General features: G+C 36.9%; 1 protein-coding gene across 3 annotated transcripts; it reads left to right on the top strand.

Moving 5' to 3' along the window:
• Positions 1-1,673: 1,673 nt before the first annotated feature.
• tgfb1a (transforming growth factor, beta 1a) lies at positions 1,674-21,477 on the top strand. Of its 3 annotated transcripts, XR_007925109.1 has the most exons (8): positions 1,680-3,658; positions 11,094-11,357; positions 13,878-13,964; positions 14,075-14,222; positions 15,448-15,598; positions 16,425-16,492; positions 19,601-19,711; positions 19,979-19,993. XR_007925109.1 is itself a non-coding variant. In XM_051862152.1 (7 exons), exons 1-7 carry the CDS (start codon positions 3,334-3,336, stop codon positions 20,024-20,026), a joined length of 1,134 nt encoding a protein of 377 aa, XP_051718112.1. In that variant the 5' UTR covers positions 1,688-3,333; the 3' UTR covers positions 20,027-21,477. The 3 variants fall into 3 exon arrangements, 2 of the variants coding, with proteins under 2 accessions (XP_051718113.1, XP_051718112.1); XM_051862152.1 differs by lacking the exon at positions 16,425-16,492 and having other exon boundaries at positions 1,688-3,658; positions 19,979-21,477; XM_051862153.1 differs by lacking the exons at positions 11,094-11,357; positions 16,425-16,492 and having other exon boundaries at positions 1,674-3,658; positions 19,979-21,477.
• The last annotated feature ends 784 nt before the right edge of the window (positions 21,478-22,261 follow it).

Consider the following 22,261-nt stretch of genomic DNA (forward strand, 5'->3'; position numbering starts at 1 on the left):
GGCTCAGAGACTGCGTGGTCACCATATTCTGATTCACAGTCCAGTTTGAGTTTGTGGGCTCAAAAGTGCATGCTGGTGCCAGCTAGTGATCTCTCTGTTTTGGAGCCTGGTTTCCTTGGCTTTCAGTTTGTGAGAAAGATCACAGGTCAGTGTTGGCTGTACCCACAAACACAAATGGTGTTGGACAGAGTTAGACCTTGTCCTACAGTAACCTGATGTAGAATTATGTTTAGATATTTGATATAGATAAGCTATAGTGTGGGGGTTTTAGAAAACAGAAAATGTTACTGTATTTTTCCATTCTGAGTTTCTGAAAAGATGCAGACCTATATATGCTAAGACAAGCACAAATGTATTTAGTAGTGAAACTAATATTTTTTCTGCGGTAAAAAAACAACAACAAAAAACTTCATCCTATGCCAACATGTCGAGATGCATACAAGTAAGGTAATACTATTCCTGAGAATTAAACACTACCAATTTGTGGTGCTTTCAAAGATGTTTTGAGCTTTGACACTTTGTTTGAGCAGTCTGATGTGGTGTGACTATCTGACCAGAGGAAGACAAGACAATTTTCCATTTGGTGGCAAGCATGTATAAATAGAAGTAATAGGTATTTGAAATTGCATGAATTAACTGTTAAGACTTAAAATCAGCAGATCATTTAACTGCTCTTCAGGTCCACAAGGGGGTGCCAGAAACACATGAAAATGGATGCTGTTAAAACATATTGAAGCTCTATAGGCTTTATTTTACAAGCAATATGTCTTTGTATACCTATGTCTCTATACCTTACCAAAACACAGAAAACACAATATATGTGAATTTTAGAGATTTATTTCATTTTCTTGCTACTGACATTTAAAAAAAAACAAAACAAATCAAATCCAAATGAAAAACATGCTAATGTGAAGTACACCACATCCACAGAGCCTTTTAATAAAGTTTCACTAATGTTATGGATGCTTTGTGGAAATGCATAATGGAATTATTTTCCAGCAAAGTCTACTGTACTGTAGATTCCCTTTAATCATGCAGTGAGATTATGTGAGAACATGCAAATAACTGGTTGCTAGCGTGTTGATATGGTATGTTGTACAGGTTGAATAATTAAAAAGAAAATACAACAACAGTTCTGTTTAGGTGCAAGCTACTTTAGATCTTTCAGTACAGAGATGACATTGTTATTAAAAAAAATCCTAATGCTTCTAAAAAATTCATAAACTCAAAGCCAGCCAAATGTGGATTTGGGTCACATGTGTCTAATATTTCATCTTCACATCTATTTAATGACAGTCCTGTTCAAAACATTTGAAGTGGAGGCCAGAAAATAAACAGTGAACATCAGCTCACCGCATTACATAAATGTGGCCTTTATAACAGTGTTCTGTTGTGCAGCTCCTCAGGGTTCAGTTTGGGAGTGTGTTTGTATAATAGAGAGCATTCCAGTGGGTCTGTCATCATCTTACTTTGGCACTCATTTAATAAGGTGTGTGGTTAGTTTGGCCAGACGTTAGTGTCATGCCCATGTTATTTAGCTGTCTGTCCTTTCACTGTGTGTTTTTGTGTATGTGTGTCTCCCAGAAGCTGCTAAGGGCTTCCTGGCCAGTATAAGAGAAGTGCTGTGTGAGGAGCAGATTTCAGAGAGTCTGTTAGCCTCATTTCCTGGGCGGAGAGTTCTCGGCTCTATAGTGAAGCAACAGCAACCCGAAAAGAGAGTGAGTGAGTGAGTGAGTGAGCATGAGAAGAAGAGAGAAGTGAACATAAAGCGCTCACAATTAACTTTGTCACCAGCAAGCTCTGACAAGCGAAGAGAGGGAGTGTGTTACAAGAGGTAGCTAATATAAAGAGTGCTGTACGAGAGAGGAGTGTCTGAAGGACTTTTCTTTTTACTCAAGACTGAAGCCAAAAGACATAAAAGTGGACAAACAGAACAGAACATAGGCGAGAAGAGGACATTTGCACCTCATTTACTGCTGTCACTGCTGTGGTTCACGTGCTTGTACTGCCTGTACACACATGGACGGTTAATTTGTTTTGCTCTTTTTGTTTACTCCATCTGTCACTCAAAGCTCGTGGGTTGGACGTGGGTTAGTTTGATTTTCCTGACACATTACATCATCGGGGCCAAAACGTCAGGGTATTTTCGGAGAGGATCTGTTTTCCTTTCATTTCCTCTCAGTAAATGAGATGTGTATGAGAGTGTGTGTTTTTTGTGTGAAGCAGTGTGTTTTGTTAGCCATGTAAATGATCTTTCTACTTGCCTTTCTAGTGGGAAAATCTTGTTTGGAGAGAAAAAGAGGTTGTAGTCTTTAAAGAGCCATGTTAAGCATCTAAAAAACACTGTTACTTATTTTTACTGATCTATTGTGGAGCCTTTGCTCTGCATAGAGATATTAAACTTGCTTAAACTTCTTTACTATGTTTTGAGTGGTTTACAGCATTGCCAGAGCTCTAAAAGCAGCTTTTTTAAATGAAGTACTTTCAAACTGTGCAAGTTATTATTACTGTTATCTGAATATCTGGATGCTTCCAGAAAATCTATCTGAGCTTTTCTAAGTGGACACAGCCCTTTGTCTTGTTACGAATGCAGGATGCAACAGGATGAGGTTGTCTGGTTTAGTGAATTAGTTAAACAAGACTTATTTAGAGGTTTTTGTGTGAGATGACAAAACATCGAGTGAAGCATCAAGACCAGAGAAGCTTGGAGGGGTAAAAAAGCTGTGAGTAAAGAGGAAAGTTTGTGAGAAAACAAGGTTACAGACGTGCCATTGTATCTGGACCTCTGCCTGTTTTCAACAGCGGGAAACTAGAGGAGAGACTAGAGGGGAGAAAAATAGACACATGGACTTGAATAAACATTGCTGTGTTGGACTACTAGCAGTGAGTCAGTGATAAAGTTGTGCTGAAAGGAAAAAGAGTTTGTGTTTATGTGTGTATGTTTTTTTTCTAACAGATTTATGATTACATATGTCTATGTTCAAGTCAGCACTAGGCTGTGTTCAGGTGTACACTAGTAATTGCATGGTCTTCACTAGGTTTGTTTATATGAGACAGGGGTTGCTCCATTTGGCCAAACTGCACTGTGCTGTCTGGATGGAACTCTGAAAACAGGTGATGTGTCAGGAATTTCCCATATTAGAAAGACATCAGCTGTTCTGTTGGCTACGTTATTCAAGGTGCTTTCCAGAATCATCATCAGGTAGCATCACCTCCATAACCAGCAACACTACTGTGTCTGTTTGATCCAGACTCTCTACGTCAAGACTCTTTGTGAGCCTCTCTCCTTACTTAAATCTGTTTAAAAGACAGTTTGGGCTCAGATTTGGCACCATGAGGTTCGTTTGCTTAGTACTGACGGCCCTGTGCATGGTGGCTGGAACGGGCAGTATGTCCACCTGCAAAACTCTGGACCTGGAGGTGGTGAAGAAGAAACGAATAGAGGCTATCCGTGGTCAGATCCTCAGCAAATTGCGCATGGCCAAAGAGCCTGAAGCTGAGATAGATGATGTTGGACAGAAGATCCCAGATTCCTTGCTTTCTTTGTACAACAGCACTGTTGAACTGAGCGAAGAAATGAAGCTGAAGACTGTCCCTCTGCAGGCTGAAGATGAGGACTACTTTGGCAAGGAGGTGCACAAGTTCATCATCCGGCAAGGTAAGAACTTGGAGGTGTCCTCTTTCTGACTTCTTTAGAGATATAATCTAACATCATGTCCTATTCATTTATGACAGTGTTGTGTGGTAAGATATTTTTGCATAATTATCACTGTATAACTGCATAATTTCTATACAATGTGTGCTCATGTGCGGTTTTGTACGTTTCTTTTCACATGCTAAAATAAGTTAAACTCACACTAATATTAAATGTCTATTTATTTACTTAAATGGACAGTAGCCATTTAGTGGGATGATACAGTCAGTCAGTCAATACAAAAATAAATCCCTTCAGATATACCCTTTTATCTCTTACATATTATTCTCGTTTATATATTTTATATATTTTTCTTTACAGAAACAGTAGTGTCATTCAAGTATCAAAAATCCCTTTTTTCTATCTCTGTGAAAAGCAGAGTTCAGTTATGTTAATTAATGTTAAGTTTTCTAATGAACTTCAGCCATTATAGAGGCGCTAGGCAGCATTTTTCCTCCATTGCCCTCAGATTATGTATGGTATTTTAATAGCCTAGTTGTTATTGCTGTTGGCTTCATGCATTAGATTGTTAAACTCAAAGGTTTAACAACAAGTTCTTGCTAGGGGGTTGAACATTTTGAGAATACTTCGGTCTGTTTGATCTGAACAATTAGGTTGCACGATCACACTGATAGCAGTTTGTTCACATTTTTTTCACTGTTTTTGTCTTAAACCTGTTGTTAATTCATTGCCACATATGATGGGGAACTAATTTCGCATTTGACGCTTACCAGTCACTTGCTTTCATCCCCCACTATCCCCACCCTCTGTTCCTCTTTTACTCCTTAACCACTTCTAACTCGTCAGACATAAACATCAGGCCTGTTATCCGATGCACACGTCATGAATAAAGACCTCTATAAAAGGAGATGGGGCTTGCTTGAAGGATGAAAACCAAGAACAAAGAGACAGAGAAATACATGAGAGAAAATGGTGATAAGGGTAGACGAGTCAGATTTGCTATCCTTCTCACTAATTCTGTTTTCTTTTTGTGTGTTCCTCTGGGGGTAGGGGCTTTCCTGTAACTTGAGCTTTCTCTCTCTATTCTGTGTTTTTGTCTTTTCTCTCATTTCTTTCCCTCCTTTATCAGTCTGACAGTCCCATTTGACAGGAAAGAGGGTTGCTTGTTTCTGAGGTGTGACTAAGATTGCGAGGAAATAGTCCTAAATAGCAACCATTCCTGCTCTTGCAATTCCCCTTGAGGGACAAAACTCTTCTTTATGTTTTGTGTTTGCATAAAGCTTCTTACATTTGTTTAAGGTGGAATACATTGATGCAATTGCAAGGCCTCCCACACTAAGTATTTACAACCATCAGTAATGTAGTAATTGCATTCTTTCGCAATACAACATTACACAACATCACACTCCGCAATCGGAGCCACAATTGTTTGTGAATACCTAGGTTTTTACATTTACTGAAGAATATTGTGCTTGAACCAAGGAAAACCACCCTGCTGCACTGCTAGGGTGGTTGCCAGGGTGTTGCACTGCAGTTGCTAAGATTTTGATAAGTGTTTTAAAAACATTGCTGTGTGGTTGCTAGGGTGTTCTGGGATGTTGCTGGGTGGTTACAAGCAACACTACATAATTTGAGGTATAATTCTTGTCTGCAGCATAAACAGTGTGGGGTGTGGGGTCAGTTATGTGGCAAAATGTTTTATTTAGGGTTAGAGGTTGTTCTACTAGCAGAAATAGCATGCTTGCTTTACAAAAACCAATATATTAATATATATTATATATTTATGATTTATATTGTTGCAATACATTTAAATGCATTTAAGAATACAATAAAATATTTTTGGCCTGTTGAACATGAACAGAAAAACGCTAACACTTTACAATAAGGTTCATTAGTTAAACATTAGTTAATGTATTAACTAACATGAACTAACCATGGGCAATACATTTGTTACTGTATGTACTTCGTTAACTTTAGTTAATGAAAATACAGTTGTTCATTGTTTGTTCATCTTAGTTCACAGTGCATTAACTAACATTAACAAGATTTTAATAATGTATTAGTAAATGTTAAAATTAACATTAACAAAGATTAATAAATTCTGTATAAGTGCAGTTCATTATTAGTTCATGTTAACTAATGTAGTTAACTAATGTTAACTAATGAACCTTATTGTAAAGTGTTACCAGAAAAACATATTATGTATAGTGTTGTCCATTTTGAAATAGGTCTGTCAGAACCACTAACTTTAGCAATGAATGTATGTTAAAATATTTTTCAGGATTACAGATTTGCTTTTGCAGGAATTGCTGTCATCATCTATGGTGTTCCTATCCTTCTACCCATTAAGACTTTTTCAGTAGCATAGTTGTTTGGCTTGACAAAGAGCTACATTGCAGATTTTGTCAAATTGTATCACACATACATGACACTCAGGGCAGACCCAAAACTGGTTGCCGATTTTGCCATCAACACTTGTCTATGTCTCGAGCATGTGTACTGACCACAGCTATAAAACAAAACAAAAAAGTTATACTAGTTTGAAACTAATAGTATCAGGCTGCATTATTTTTATTTGAAACCTTTATTTTTCCTTATAGCTTGCTACACTTGATATCTTTTAGTTGAAGGTAGAAAGAGATTTTGCCTTCTAGCTAGTACTGACCATACAGTTGTGTAATCATAAATTATGTTGTCAAATAGAGAGCACTCTATGTACAGTCATGTCCTGCAGGCATGTCTAATTTTCCATGTTTTTCTTTAGACTAATCAGTCTGTTTTATTGTATATGTGCTACTTTTCATATCATGTTATTACATGTCAAAGATTGTGCTGACTGCAGAGCTCATCTGCCCGGAAAAGTGTGTCATGGCTTAATGTGATTGGAACAGAATAGTTAAGAAAAGAGAGAGTTGTGATTCTATGCAAGGCGACGGTAAGAGGACAGGAAGGGTAAAGCATGTGTTGGAAAGGCAGATTTTTAAGCCTGCTGGAATCTGGTTGCACCCACTACTAATGATAGGTCTGTCTCAGTGCCTGTTAGGACAGCTGTCCTGAGCTTACCTGAGCACCAGCCTGTGTAAACACACACACACACACACACACACACACACACACACACGCACACGCACGCGCACAGACACACACACACACACACACACACACACACACACACACACACAAATCCCACTCCACCCTATTCTCTAGTAGTTCATTGAGCCTTTTTATGTGTGATCACAGGTGTTGATGCATGGAACCCATACTGAATATAATCAATACATTATATCCCTTAACAGTGGATGGTGAATAGAACATGCCATTAAAGTGTAGCACCAAGCTTATGAGAATCATCTGTTTCCCATTGCTTTAGAGAAAGATCTTAATATACTATGAAAGCATGTACAGGTCACATTTCAACGCGAGGCCAAAAGAAAACAAAAGAAATTATATTAAAGCATAAATATCAGCCAATCATTTATTCAAGGCCTTTTAAACCATACAAGCATGATAAGATGCAAAAGAGAACTAAATTTGGTATTGACACGCTGTCTGTGAAGCTTTTCTATGTGCACACACCTGAAATGCGGGCATAGAAAGCAGCTTCACAGACAGCACGTCAGTACTGATTTGAGATCGGTAGTGACAGCAGCCTAATATACTGGTTGCATTTTGTGTCATTAATGTTAATCAAAGAACAAAAGACAAAGAGAAATTAACTAACTGCTCTTGACTGAATAACTTTTGAAGCTTTAATAAGGATAATCTATATTTAATTTATACAGTGAAGAATATGGCGTTATTTTACATGTGATTATTTTGTTAAATTTCTGAGGTCTTTGTTACCTGAATACTAATGTTTGAACTACCTCAAAATCTTAATGGCTTAGTTCACCCAAAAATGTCTGTCATTCTGTCATTTATTACTCACCCTAATGTCGTTCCACACCCGCAAGACCTTCGTTCATCTTCGGAACACAAGTTAAGATATTTTTGATGAAATCCGATGGCTCAGTGAGGCCTGCATTGACAGCAAGATAATAATATACTTTCAAATAACACTTTCAAATGCTCAGAAAGGTACCAACAATATATTTCAAATGGTTCATGTGACTACAGTGGTTCAACCTTAATGTTATGAAGCGATGAGAATACTTTTTGTGCGCCAAAAAAAACAAACAAATAACGGCTTTATTCAACAATATCTAGTGATGGCCGATTTCAAAACACTGCTTCATGAAGCTTCGAAGCTTTACAAATCTTTTGGTTTCGAATCAGTGGTTCGGATCGCCAAAGTCATGTGATATGTCAAAAGTGTTTCGAAATTTCAATAGCTCACGTGACTTTGGCAGTTTGATACACGCTCCAAACCACTGACTGATGAGCGAACCAAGGCACGCCTGCCCGGTGAAGGTCCTCGAGAGACATTTGCCGTATTCGTGGAGTGGGTGCTGGGGACAAACTGATCTCCATTTACCATCTGCCCCACTGAGGAGGACATTACCAGGCCCACTCTGGACCCGGAACCCAGCCAGGAGCCCACCGCAGAGACAGAGCCTGAGCCTGCTGCAATGCAAGGCCAGAGAGCAAGACCATTGCCCCAGAGCCTGAGCCTAACGAAGAGTCTGACCAGGTGCATAAGCCAGCAAGACGGCTTATGTTCCTTCTATAGGATTTCAACTGTCAAGTTCCAGTGGACATGCTTGTGGAGTACGAGAGGATTGAAAGAAGCCCTGCCCACACTGCCCATCCTCCCTCTACCACTCCCTCTACTTAAGACAGCCAGTTCCCTGGTCCCACCTCAGCTATTTTCCTTCAGTCTTGCGGATCATGTGGATCTGTCTTGAGTCTTCCAGTCTCCAACTCCACCTTGGCAAGAGGATCCCTTGGCTTTGCCTCTAGCAGCTGAACTCTTCACTCCACCTCAGCTCACTGACCAGTCAGCTCCACCTTAGCTCCTCCCTCCCTCGACTCCACATGGAACCATCATCCTTACGGCTCCACTGGGCTCCCTCATCCCTCTGGTTCTGTCTTGGTCATTCATCACTCTAGCCTGTGCCATAGACTTCCCGGCCTTCAGCTGTACTTCATCCCTCCACCCCTTTGGCTCCATCGGGCTTCGCCTTTCCTCTGATTCTGCCTTGGTCCTTAATCTAACCGGCTTATCCCCAGTCCTCTGGCACCCTGGCTCCACTCCCTGGCTCCACACTTTCTCCACTTCCACCGACTTCATCTCAGTCTGCCATTGGCTCCATCTCAGTTGATTTCTATATGTTTCCAAGTAAACATATAGCCACCAATAATGTGACACAATTACGATTAAGATTTTATTCAAATGAAATCATAAATATTAAACTATGGTGTGTAACTCATCCCACACCATGGGCCTCCTCCCTATATTAAACATCAGCAAAAACAGTTAGGCTATAGCAACCCCAAACACAGCTTAATGATGGCTTTCTCTTTAAATTACAGCTTCAGCCAAAATATAGACAAGGGCAGCATATAGTAAGTCTCATTTAGACATACAACATTAATGCTGTCTTACCTGTATTGTAAACTGTGGTAGCAGTTAGCAGGTGATTCTGACTACGAACCACCTACTGAGACAGAAATAGTCCATCTGACTGATATGAAAAGATAAAAAAAAAAAATCAAACAAAGCAGAATATATGATTGGATGCTCATGGATACCCAGTCCCTCAAACAAAACTCTGAATATCTATCAAAGATTTGATGCCATTAACCAGGCGAATCTATGGCTTATTTTTGCTTTGGTGGTTTATCTGACAAAAAAGTGGTCTGTTGTCTGAGCTATAAAACAACCATGAACTTTTCTATTTCTCACTTTATCTCTAGCTCAGAATGGCACAAAGCATCAGATGTTTTTTAATGTATCAGAGATGAGACAGAGTATTCCAGACTACCGGCTGCTGTCTCAAGCTGAGTTAACCACTGACTGATGAGCGAACCAAGGCACGCCTGCCCGGTGAAGGTCCTCGAGAGACATTTGCCGTATTCGTGGAGTGGGTGCTGGGGACAAACTGATCTCCATTTACCATCTGCCCCACTGAGGAGGACATTACCAGGCCCACTCTGGACCCGGAACCCAGCCAGGAGCCCACCGCAGAGACAGAGCCTGAGCCTGCTGCAATGCAAGGCCAGAGAGCAAGACCATTGCCCCAGAGCCTGAGCCTAACGAAGAGTCTGACCAGGTGCATAAGCCAGCAAGACGGCTTATGTTCCTTCTATAGGATTTCAACTGTCAAGTTCCAGTGGACATGCTTGTGGAGTACGAGAGGATTGAAAGAAGCCCTGCCCACACTGCCCATCCTCCCTCTACCACTCCCTCTACTTAAGACAGCCAGTTCCCTGGTCCCACCTCAGCTATTTTCCTTCAGTCTTGCGGATCATGTGGATCTGTCTTGAGTCTTCCAGTCTCCAACTCCACCTTGGCAAGAGGATCCCTTGGCTTTGCCTCTAGCAGCTGAACTCTTCACTCCACCTCAGCTCACTGACCAGTCAGCTCCACCTTAGCTCCTCCCTCCCTCGACTCCACATGGAACCATCATCCTTACGGCTCCACTGGGCTCCCTCATCCCTCTGGTTCTGTCTTGGTCATTCATCACTCTAGCCTGTGCCATAGACTTCCCGGCCTTCAGCTGTACTTCATCCCTCCACCCCTTTGGCTCCATCGGGCTTCGCCTTTCCTCTGATTCTGCCTTGGTCCTTAATCTAACCGGCTTATCCCCAGTCCTCTGGCACCCTGGCTCCACTCCCTGGCTCCACACTTTCTCCACTTCCACCGACTTCATCTCAGTCTGCCATTGGCTCCATCTCAGTTGATTTCTATATGTTTCCAAGTAAACATATAGCCACCAATAATGTGACACAATTACGATTAAGATTTTATTCAAATGAAATCATAAATATTAAACTATGGTGTGTAACTCATCCCACACCATGGGCCTCCTCCCTATATTAAACATCAGCAAAAACAGTTAGGCTATAGCAACCCCAAACACAGCTTAATGATGGCTTTCTCTTTAAATTACAGCTTCAGCCAAAATATAGACAAGGGCAGCATATAGTAAGTCTCATTTAGACATACAACATTAATGCTGTCTTACCTGTATTGTAAACTGTGGTAGCAGTTAGCAGGTGATTCTGACTACGAACCACCTACTGAGACAGAAATAGTCCATCTGACTGATATGAAAAGATAAAAAAAAAAAATCAAACAAAGCAGAATATATGATTGGATGCTCATGGATACCCAGTCCCTCAAACAAAACTCTGAATATCTATCAAAGATTTGATGCCATTAACCAGGCGAATCTATGGCTTATTTTTGCTTTGGTGGTTTATCTGACAAAAAAGTGGTCTGTTGTCTGAGCTATAAAACAACCATGAACTTTTCTATTTCTCACTTTATCTCTAGCTCAGAATGGCACAAAGCATCAGATGTTTTTTAATGTATCAGAGATGAGACAGAGTATTCCAGACTACCGGCTGCTGTCTCAAGCTGAGTTACGGCTTCGGATTAAGAATCCCACCATGGACCAAGAGCAGAGGCTGGAACTGTATCGTGGAGTAGGTGATCAGGCTCGATATCTGGGCACCCGCTTTGTCTCCAAGGATTGGTCCAATCGCTGGCTCTCATTTGATGTGAAACAGACGATGACAGAATGGCTGCAGAGTTCAGGTAAGGTCATGGCTGCATTCAGCTAACATCAGTTGCAGTTTCCCAATAGCAGTTGATGACTACATTTAAAATTACCCTCCATAATTTGTGCTCTTGTGCTAACGTAGTGCTCAAATAAAACAGTCTTCCTTTTTCTTGAGTGTCTATCATTCTGAGATAACTCAAAACCTCAGTGAGACAACAATGCAGGATTCTGTTATTGATGCTGAAATGAGCAACAACTGAAGAGTCCGTCTGACATGCCTTAAACAAAGTTCTTAAATGTCTTTTAAAAATAGAAGCCTATACTATACACTTTTTAAATCCTGTGTTTATTTGCCCCTCTGACATGCCTATTGCTACAGTTGTGAAACTTGTATTCTGGGGCCAGTTCCATAATCATAGCCATTATGTTACAACTGTGACTTAAGAACTTGTATGACTAACTAGCAGTTAGCCAAGGGGCAATCAGTCTTACATTTCGGTATAAAAATAGAGCAATCTACATTTTCTGTAACTGACTTATAACAGTCTTAAAGAAAAAAATTGATGACTCACTTTATGCAACCAGTCCCTGGAAGACTCTACTGGAACACAGTTTTGTTTCTTGGCAGACTGTCAAAGAATAAAGATAGATGCACACTACTCTCCCGGAAATCCTGTAGAAGCCAGCAATTATAATCCAGAGTTATCAATTTATCTGTGTTTACTGTTTTACTGGAAATACTAAGTTTTCACTCTGGTCAGTAGGGGTGTAACGGATTGTAGTTGATCTGTACAGAACAGGTGTTGTGCTGAATTTTGACCCTTGCCAGGGTAAACCATTCTAGCGTAAGAAGATGCAAAAGAAAACTCAATTCAGCACTCGTGCACTGTTTTCTGTTTGCATACACAGAGCTGTGAGACAGCACGCTAATTGAGCTCTTATTTGCATCTTGTTGTGCTTCAGCGGACACATACACACATAATTATCTCAAAATAACACAATAGAACAATAGAAGCAACAAATCAACAATATACATTTAATATAATTTAGATTTTAATAATAAAGATGTTCAGCAAAATTGATAACACACTTCACAATATGACTTTAAGGTAAATGGAAAATTAAATATAAATAAAATGCAATAAATGCAGGGCATTATTATTAATGCAATTAACAAAGTCTTAGCACCCCCTCTGAACTGTTAGCAACCCCAAGAATAAACCCAACTGAAACCATCACAGAAGTTCTAATGGTTTCCAAATACCATTACAACTATTAAAACCATCAACAAATGGTTTCAGTAGCAGTGTTGCCAAGTTTGCAGCTTTCCCACTGTTGCTGCATGTTGATGTCCCCCTCAGAGTTAGACTGTGTCAGAAAACATTAATCTTAATTATGTCAGATAACACTTAAGCAAAACATGGTCAGGTCAAAGTGTCTGAATAATTTTTGGTTCCAAATTTTTTATCAATTTTACTGGTAGTCCACTGTATGAAGAATTTTTGGGTATATCACAGTTTACTTTATTTTGCTATCCTCACTTACATGAATAAACTATAGTGTCCTGCACCCACTAGTAAAAATATATCAAAAACAATGACAATGACAAACTTTTTTACCATGGTGATATTTAAACAGCGATTACACCATTGTGATTAGCACTGTGCGTGATATAGGCAGGCCTAATCATACTGTTCAATTCAAATATGCTTTGGCTAGAGAGACTCGATCAGCACTTGCATCCTATCACAACCGATCATTGTTTTCAACACAAATAATGTTTATTTTATTTTTCAGATATATAAACACACAAAAGTACTGGCCAAAATATTTATAGTTTTAATTTTTAAATACACATTGGTGTCTATGGAAGTGCAATAATAATCAACACAATTTGACAACATCTTTTATTCACGTCAATCACACGCTGTGTAGGTCAGTATAAAGTTTACTCAGTTCTTCTACAAGTTCACTGGCAACTCACTTTCATGTTTTTAGAGAAAACGTTGTATTATGAATAATCATCTGATAGACTGCGACTCAAGTAGAGGACTCATTTTTGTGAAGCAATTGGTTATATTAGTCCAATATATATTAGATCTGTGGGGTCTTAAAGTGACAGCAGCCTAATATACCTGCTGCTGTCTATTTCATTAATATTAATCAAACAACAAAAGACAAAGAGAAAATTCCTTTTGTAGCTTTAACAGATTAAAGATTAATTATATTTAATTTATTCAGTGAAGACTACGCAGTGTTATTTTACATGTGATTATTCAATTTCTGTACCTGTGTGTCTGTACTTTTGCTGTGGTATTGGATAATTAAAGTGTTCTTTAAATAATAAATGGAAAGCAAAGTAATATTTGTAAGCCCTACATTATTCATCTTGAATAGACTTGATTAGTATGGAGTGACCATATTTTATGTACCCATTTATTTCCTTCTTTGATGTAAGTGCAGCTACACTAGCAGTTGCATTATGTGTTATATGGTTTACACAGTAGAGTACTCCAAAATCTAAATAATCTTCTGTGTGTGTGTGTGTTTAACAGAAGATGAAGAAAGTTTAGAACTGAGGTTATACTGTGGCTGTAAAACAGACCAGCAGAGTACAGATAAGTTCCTCTTCACTATATCAGGTAAGATTATCTCAGTAATCTGAAACATAGAGTTGGAAATGTACAAAAGAATCCGAAACTGACATAATCTTTGATTTAATCTTTTTCTGTGTGTATGTGTGTATTTTAAGGACTGGACAAACAGAGAGGTGACACTGCCAGTCTGGCAGATATGATGGTGAAGCCTTACATTTTGGCTTTATCTTTGCCCTCTAACGGCAACTCCCTTGCATCCGTTCGCAGGAAACGAGATGTTGGCACTGATGTAACTTGTGATGAGTAAGTCTCTTTGCTCTCTTTTGCCTTTTATGTTTTGTTATGTTTACATACAGTACAAGAGTAAAAATAGCAAATAGCTAAACACTATACTCTTCTCATGTGGACCAAATATCTGAATATCTTATATATTGTGACATTGTTGAATTTCTTATTCTGATTGGTTGATAAACATTCCAAGGGTCTTAATTAATTTTAACTAATTAGATAATTAGGCAATAATTTGTCTATGAAGGAGTTCCAGGTTTGATAACAGCATAAAAATTCAATATTTAGGAATTAAACAGCACTTTACTGAGATAATTCTGGATTATTACTTTTTAATACATTTTAAATGAACAGAGCTTATGGAGAGAACAGAATGGTCTTTATTAGCAGCAGTTTGATCAAAGACCTTCTTCAGGCATTAAAAAATATTGTTTGTTCCACTTTAAAACATATTAGACAATCAGGTGATTTTATTAGCCAATGCTAATAGAAAATAGCAACCTGCCAATACACATTACCAGAAGTAGGCCTAAATATAGATAGAACTGCAGGTAAAGTAACAATCCCTGATTCTTGAAACCCACTTTACCAGTCACTGGTATCAGTCACTTTTTAAAATAACAAAATTTCATCCATGAAACACAGATTTCATTTCATTGAATTTTCTCTTTATTGAGTGGTTACTTTATCTCATTTCCTCTAAAAATACCTGTCCTCAGATCATAACTCAATACTTAATATAGTTTGAACTTTGAAATATATCTTTAGAAAACTGAAGAACTGAAGAAAACAGAAATATATATATATATATTTCTGTTTTCTTCAGTTCTTCAGTTCTTTTAAAGAAGCATTGCTACTGTTTCCTGACCAAAGTAAGGGGTTAATTTTAAAAATATATTTCTTTTATAAGGATACACAGCTGTGTTGCTACATAATACATTTTTTGAATGCTTAGGCTAAATACATTTTAACAGGACTTCAAATAGCCACACAGACCACAAAATAGAATCCAGTCCAACTGCTGTTCAAACAGCTGGATAAAAATGAAAAACAATGCCACAAAATTATAAATTGCAATTCCAGCATGGGGGGAAAAGTTAATAAATTGACTGTAATTCAATAACTCAACCCCCCCATCAATTATTTCTATCTAATAATGTGGTGTATAAAACTGACTTAAGCAAGAGTCACTGAACACACAAGATAATAAAACTCCCTCCTTCCCACTATTCTCTGACAGAAAAACTGAGACCTGCTGTATGCGTAAGCTTTATATTGACTTTCGGAAAGATCTGGGCTGGAAGTGGATCCACAAGCCCAAAGGATACTATGCTAACTACTGCATGGGCTCCTGCACCTACATCTGGAATGCTGAGAACAAATACTCTCAGGTAGAGTGTTTTTTTCCACCCCTGTCCCATTTGACCAATGAAGCTACAGCATGTAATGCATATAAAGTATATACTTTGCCAGTAAGTGTGTAGCAAAAGTTACAGTATGTCAGTATCTGGACATTGCTAGGCACAAATGAATTTGACTTGTTGAAGTTTTCTGCACTGAATTTTTAGGGGAAAATCTGCACAGTGCAAATTTTGCATATCTAAAATGACCTTACAACATTACTACTGAACTTTACATTTATACCTTTAAAAGCTGTGGCAGCTGCAGCTTCATGCTCCTATACTCAGCTTTCTTCACCAAGCTGAAAGAAATCCTTAGAAAAAGTATGTCATACCAGTTACTTAATTGGATTAATACAGTTGTGGTCAGAATTATTGGCACCCTTGGTAAATATGAACAAAGAAGCCTGTAAAAATAAATCTGCATTGTTAATCCTTTTGATCTTTTATTAAAAAAAATCACAAAAATCTAACCTTTCATTGATGTAAAAGAATTGAAAATGTGGGGGAAATCTCTTTTGTCTGGAGAGATTCTGTATGGAGGAATAGTCTCTGATCTCTTCTCAGGTGTTCTCCAAACTCATCAGGCAATATAGGTGAAGACTCAGAGCTGTTATCTTGGTAAAAGGAGGTTGAAAAAAGTATTGAATAGAAGGGTGCCAATAATTATGGTCAATGTGTTTTGGAGAAAAACATTTATTTTATAATGTGATTTCCCCCTCACTTTCAATTCTTTTATTTCAATGAAAGGATAGATTTTTGTGAATTTTTTTAATGAAAGATCAAAAGGATAAACAATGCAGATTTATTTTTACAGCCATCTTTGATCATATTTACCAAGGATGCCAATAATGCTGACCACAGCAGTATTTGCAACATGATTTGGTATGTACTATTTCTAATCTTTAATACTAATTAGAACAGAAAACTGCCTGAACAATTTCCTTGCTCTGGTTCTTGTAAATTTTAGAGCAAGAATACACAACACCACCTTTAAAAAGAGTTGCGCTTTTGGCTATGCACAGTATGTTAGGTCATTTACAATGCACAGATACAGTAGTATTCAGAAGTACATTTGAGGTCAACAGTTGGCAATGTAGAGAAAACAAGTTTTGAATGACTAGTTACCTGAAGGGCTGAAATGCCAAACACTTTACATCATTACGTCTTAAATTATAACGGTTATGTTCTTTTTTAGCTTTTAAGTTCTGCCTATGTGAGCTTTAAATTTCACCAGTTTAATGAAACTTCTTGTCTCTTTTAGAAGTTAATACAGATCATACCTTAGAATCCTGACTGTTTTTAATGTGTGAGCTGCCTGAGATAATGTCCTTAAGGGGGTTATTCACCTAAAAATGAAAATTCTCTCATCATTTATTTCTTTAGAACACAAAAGAAGAGTTTTGAAAAACAACTGGTTTTGTTCAAAAGAACTGTTCAAAACAACATTGGACCCCACTGACACTCACTGTACAGACAGAAAACAGACATTTTTTTACTCTTTTTTTATTTATTTGTTATTTTTATTAATGCTTGAACAACATTTACAAAACAGAAAAAAAGTGCCAGGGTTAAAGATACAAAAATATAAAACACAATATCAACCAAATGAGAAAGTAAATAAAAATAAAACTAAATAATAAACAATAAAAGGCTTTGATATTTCATAAAATCTTAAATGTATTAAATAAATTAATGGTTTTAACAGCTTTTTTGTTTGTACTGTCCTTAATAGAAACTTGCATATCAATTTGTCATTAATAAATTTAGAAACCTCCCACCATAACCTCTTTGTTGACAATGCCAAAAAATATGAGGTACAGTTTCTGGCTGCATTAAACAAAATGAAAAATTTACATCTATGTCTTTGTTAAGCATGGATAGAAAATGTTTAGCAGTAAAGTATGCAATATCTTAAATGAAATTTCCTTGACCTTATTTGTAATAATATTTTTATTAGGTAACAGCCAGATCTTACTCCAATTAATGGTTCCAATAAACCTTGACCAATAGGAAATGACATGTGGTTTACTCACTACTTCTTTTTGAAATAGGGAACGTATAGCCTTATTATTATTTTTGCTTGTCAAAAAACAAATTTTACCACAGAAAGTATCAGCTGGATACAATAAAGATACATGTGTAGAGTATGAAATACCTCTACATAAAGAACAGTTTAACTGGAAGTTTTCAGTTAATCGCACAAAAGTAAAAATGAAAAGTTGGTCAAAAACAGATTTAGAAATTATATTCCACACAGAATTAGTGTATTTTAGAAAATATTTCAACCAGTTAATTTTGAAGGTGTTATTTAAAATAAAAAAATCTAAATAATCAAGACCATCACCATTTTTATATGAATTAACAATTACAGATTTTCGAATACAATGTATATGGTTTTTCCACAAAAAGTTCAGCATTATTTGATCAATTATCTTATTTATTTTACTATCTGAATGTATCGAGGTAGCTACATAAGTAAACCTGGAGATACTTTCCACTTTAGCCAGCAGAGCACGACCTTTGCGAGACAAGTCCCTCTGTAACCAAATATTAAAACTGTTCTTTACTTTTTTAATCACAGGATTCAAATTTTGTGAGATTCTCTCCTGCTCATTTTTAGTTAAAAACACACCCAAATAAGTTTGAGCATCCTTTACAGGAATATTACAAATTGTTCTGGCATGGCAATTTTTCAAAGCGAACAGTTCACATTTTTGTAATGTATTTTGTAGAGATCTGAGGCACTGGAAAAAATTTCATAGCTTTTATAATTTCATAACTTGATAGCTTGGATTGACTGAATTTGATCAACATTTTTCAAGAAAAGAGCTGCATCGTCAGCCATCTGACTTATCAGAACACTTCTCTCTTCAACTTGAATTCCTTCAATCTTGCTTGATTTAATGAAGTGACAAAACGCCTGAGCAACAATGAGAAAGTGGTAAACAGAAACTGGGCAACCTTGCCTAGACCATGCCAACCTTTCTAGATAAAATCTTTGTGTAGTGCCATTATTTAATTTCACAGAACTATTTCCACCTGCATAAAGAGTTTTCATGGCATTACAGAAATAGACCCCAAACCCAAAGCGTTCTAAACAGTAACAAATAAAAGGGTGCTCAACAGAATCAAAGGCTTTGAAAAAATCTAAAAAAAAGTATAAAGCTATCATCTTTTAAAAGGTCAGAATAATCAATAAGATCAAAAATAAGTCTAATATTATTAAATATATGTCTGTTTCTCATAAACCCAGATTGATTTTCATCAATAATTGAATCTAATACTAATTTGAACCTTTGGGCAAAAACATGAGCAAATATTTTATAATCATTATTCAACAGACTAATGGGTCTCCAATTATCAATAAGCAATAAATCTTTCTTGGGCTTAGGAATCAAACATATTACACCTTGCATCATAGTTGTAGGAAGTTGTGAGCAACTTATACTTCAAAAAGAAATGGGGCGAGAATCTCAGAAAACTGCTTGTAAAACTCGACATTTTTAACTTTTTCCCCACCATTGACAGAATTTTCCGTCATTTATGACACAACGCTTCCCCGCCCTTGACAGAATTTTCCAGCAATCCATGTTTTCACTGTTATATGGTAGGGGGCACTATTACACATCTTATGAAAGAGTACTGAACCTCTGGATCAAAATACAGGCAAAGAAGAAGCAGAAACAAGCAATAGAAGCAATGCTTAGGTAGTCATTGGCACATGAAAAATATCGTGATCATCAAACATTAAACTACATACAGTCAACTTCCTAATGTTACCGAATAAAATGTTGACCCAGGAAGAGGTACGTATAGGACTGTGCAAGCTTTGGAGGTGTTGATGACTCGATCTACTCCATCAATGTTTCAATAATTGCTCTGAATCAGATCTGGACATAGGCAATTTTCAAAATGTTGCTTATTTTGAATGAAACTTACCCACATTCAAAAAAGAACGCATGAACATTGGTATGTGTATTTGTTTCACAGATATTAGCCTTGTACAAACACCACAATCCTGGTGCATCTGCTCAGCCATGTTGCGTACCTGCAGTCCTCGACCCTCTACCAATTCTTTACTATGTGGGAAGACAAAACAAGGTAAATGACTCTTTCCCTATTTTAATGGCTTGTCAACTTCATGCATAGGGGGAACTCTTCATGGATAGATATCCCAGATTGGTGTCAAGGTACTTTTAAAGCAGTTAAGGCACAAATAGTGTGTTCTTTGGAGTGAGAACAATTTGGCATAAATATTATATCTAACAAAATGTTTACATAAGTAGTTCACCTGACAAAGTTTTGTGCTAGAACGTACTACAAATGCATTAATGTGAATTAATAATTTTATCTTGGCTCTGTTTCTAGGTGGAGCAGTTGTCCAACATGGTGGTGAGGAGCTGCAAGTGCAGTTAAAGTATGACTATATAACATTATTTTATTTTCAGAAAGTGCTCCATGGCTCTATCTCTCTCTGGACGATAAGTAAGCAAACACACAGATAGATGGACATATAAAGTCTCACTGGGAAGGAAAATCAGGAACTGAGACAACTGACAAGGATGGGAAAAGAAAAAAAGGAGAGTCTTGTAAAAAAAATAGGAGGGAAAATGAAAGAGGGGAATAAATATCTTTGAAAATGAGACTTTCTCAGCCATGCCCCTCTACAGTGGCACAAGTGCACACAAAGGCATTCCGTTAAAGCATTTCACAAAACAAGCTCAATATCAAACCAAATATATGCTTTGTTATCTTTTTTATGTTTATTTACATTACTCATTCCCATTAATTTATTGTGCTTGTTAAGTTCATAATTTGATTGTACCATGAGGGCAGTTGTGTAGCATTGCATGCCAAATGTACAATGAAGATTTCTAATGGTGCTGTACTGATAAAGGAAATGATGTCAAAGGAACATCTAATGTGTCAATTAATAGTAAATACACATTAAAGAGAAGTGTTTGCACTAACAACAGAGGTGAAGGCTCATGACGTACAGTATGTGGCAAGAAAGCTATTGGCATTGAAGCATGCATGAATCAAATGCTTTAATATTTGGGTGTTTTTTTTAATGTGCGGGTTTTATTGCTGTGCACAGCTGTGCTCTGAAACCCTCAGGATCTCACCTGAGCAGGTGTTCCTGTAAACAGGGTCTTAGTGTAGACCAGTTGAGGTATCAGCTTTTGAAAGCAAGAGGAACACTACAGGGTTAGTACTGAATGGCAAACATTTCAAAGCTCTCATGTGCTCCTCAACTACATATTGCACTCTGTCAAGTGCCACAGGAATATGTCTTTTATAACTTGCCTCTTCAGGTCCTCCTGTAGTCGGGGTCTGTTAGTTCTCAAAAATATCCACAGCTTTGCTAAAGGAATATGTTGGTCAATCTCAGCAAAACATGTCTGAGTCACATTTAAAAAAAAAAATCTATTATTTCTCACAAATGTGAATCTTCATTTTAGGACCATGAATATTGTTTGCATTGTGTGATTTTCTTGACAAATTTACCGTAAAATAAAAAAAACATTTTAGTCACTGTAATGCATCTGGTCAATTCAGTTATTGTTTTACAATAAAGACATACATGATTTATAAACATATTAAATTAATAAATGTATACAATTTAAGTAATCTTTTTAATTACAGTAAAAGATGCACTTAGTTGTCATGAAAATAATGTCATAATACAAAGAATCTGATCCTAAAAACAGACTTAATTTTCTTGCAAAATATTTACTTTTTTCTTCTGGTTTTGAGGTGAAATTTGGGTTTTATCAAATTCACCCATGTATGTGCAAGTGTGTATCTTGATGTATTAGTGTTAATGAGGAATTTTAGAATTTTAGTAAAGAAATGATGGCTGACAACCTCTGTGTTGAGTGGTGAGTGTGTTCTGTGTGTTTAGTTAAATATAACACGGCTGAGACTACACTGCTCGCAAACTCAAATCACCCTTCACTAAAGTATACTGGCTATTTGCAACATCTTTTAATATCTTTATGTACATACTGCCCACTTTGTTATATTTTGATATTTTAAACGGCAAGTGTTTTAAATTGATATAGGTGCCATCTGACAAACATTTCACATTCATGCAGTGTTTATTACAGTATATAATTACTTTTTTTTTGTGCCATTGTGACCCATTAATTGTTTCAATAAACAAAGCTCTCAATCCAGTTCACAAAATCTCAATGGAAAGACAGATTTTTCTCATAAATTCTCATTATTATCATCCCCATAAATATTATTAATTCCTGTGATGTACTGTACTATGAAAGAACCAATTATTCTCATTACAGTAAAGAATCCTGTCCAGAAGTTAACGGGGAGACTAGGGAGTGCTGTAACACTTTTTTTTTTTTTTTCAACATTTGTAACTGAATGTTTTTTTTTCTTCAAAAAACTTTAAAGTAGTTTAGAAATCTTCATAAACTGTATAAATTGGGGTCAGGTACAAGTAGGTTGAGTAATGGAGTTACAGCTCCTGTCCTACAGCAAATTATTTACAAACAATTGTATTTTTTTTTTTTTTATATTTATAATAATTTATTTATATATAAAATGTAAATAATAATAAATACAATTGTGAGAAAAAGACATATCTCAACATGTTCTTCCCTAACAAACTTCCATAATAAATGTCTGTTT

This window comes from Ctenopharyngodon idella, chromosome 15 (assembly GCF_019924925.1).
Source record: "Ctenopharyngodon idella isolate HZGC_01 chromosome 15, HZGC01, whole genome shotgun sequence".
NCBI classification, from domain to species: Eukaryota; Metazoa; Chordata; class Actinopteri; order Cypriniformes; family Xenocyprididae; genus Ctenopharyngodon; species Ctenopharyngodon idella.

Bases quoted from the DNA above. Each gene is read 5' to 3' on its own strand.
- tgfb1a (XM_051862152.1), top strand. From the start codon at position 3,334: ATGAGGTTCGTTTGCTTAGTACTGACGGCCCTGTGCATGGTGGCTGGA. The intron at 11,358-13,877 runs GTAAGGTCATGG...TGTGTTTAACAG, and splicing joins AGAATGGCTGCAGAGTTCAG to AAGATGAAGAAAGTTTAGAA. The intron at 15,599-19,600 runs GTAGAGTGTTTT...TTTGTTTCACAG, and splicing joins CTGAGAACAAATACTCTCAG to ATATTAGCCTTGTACAAACA.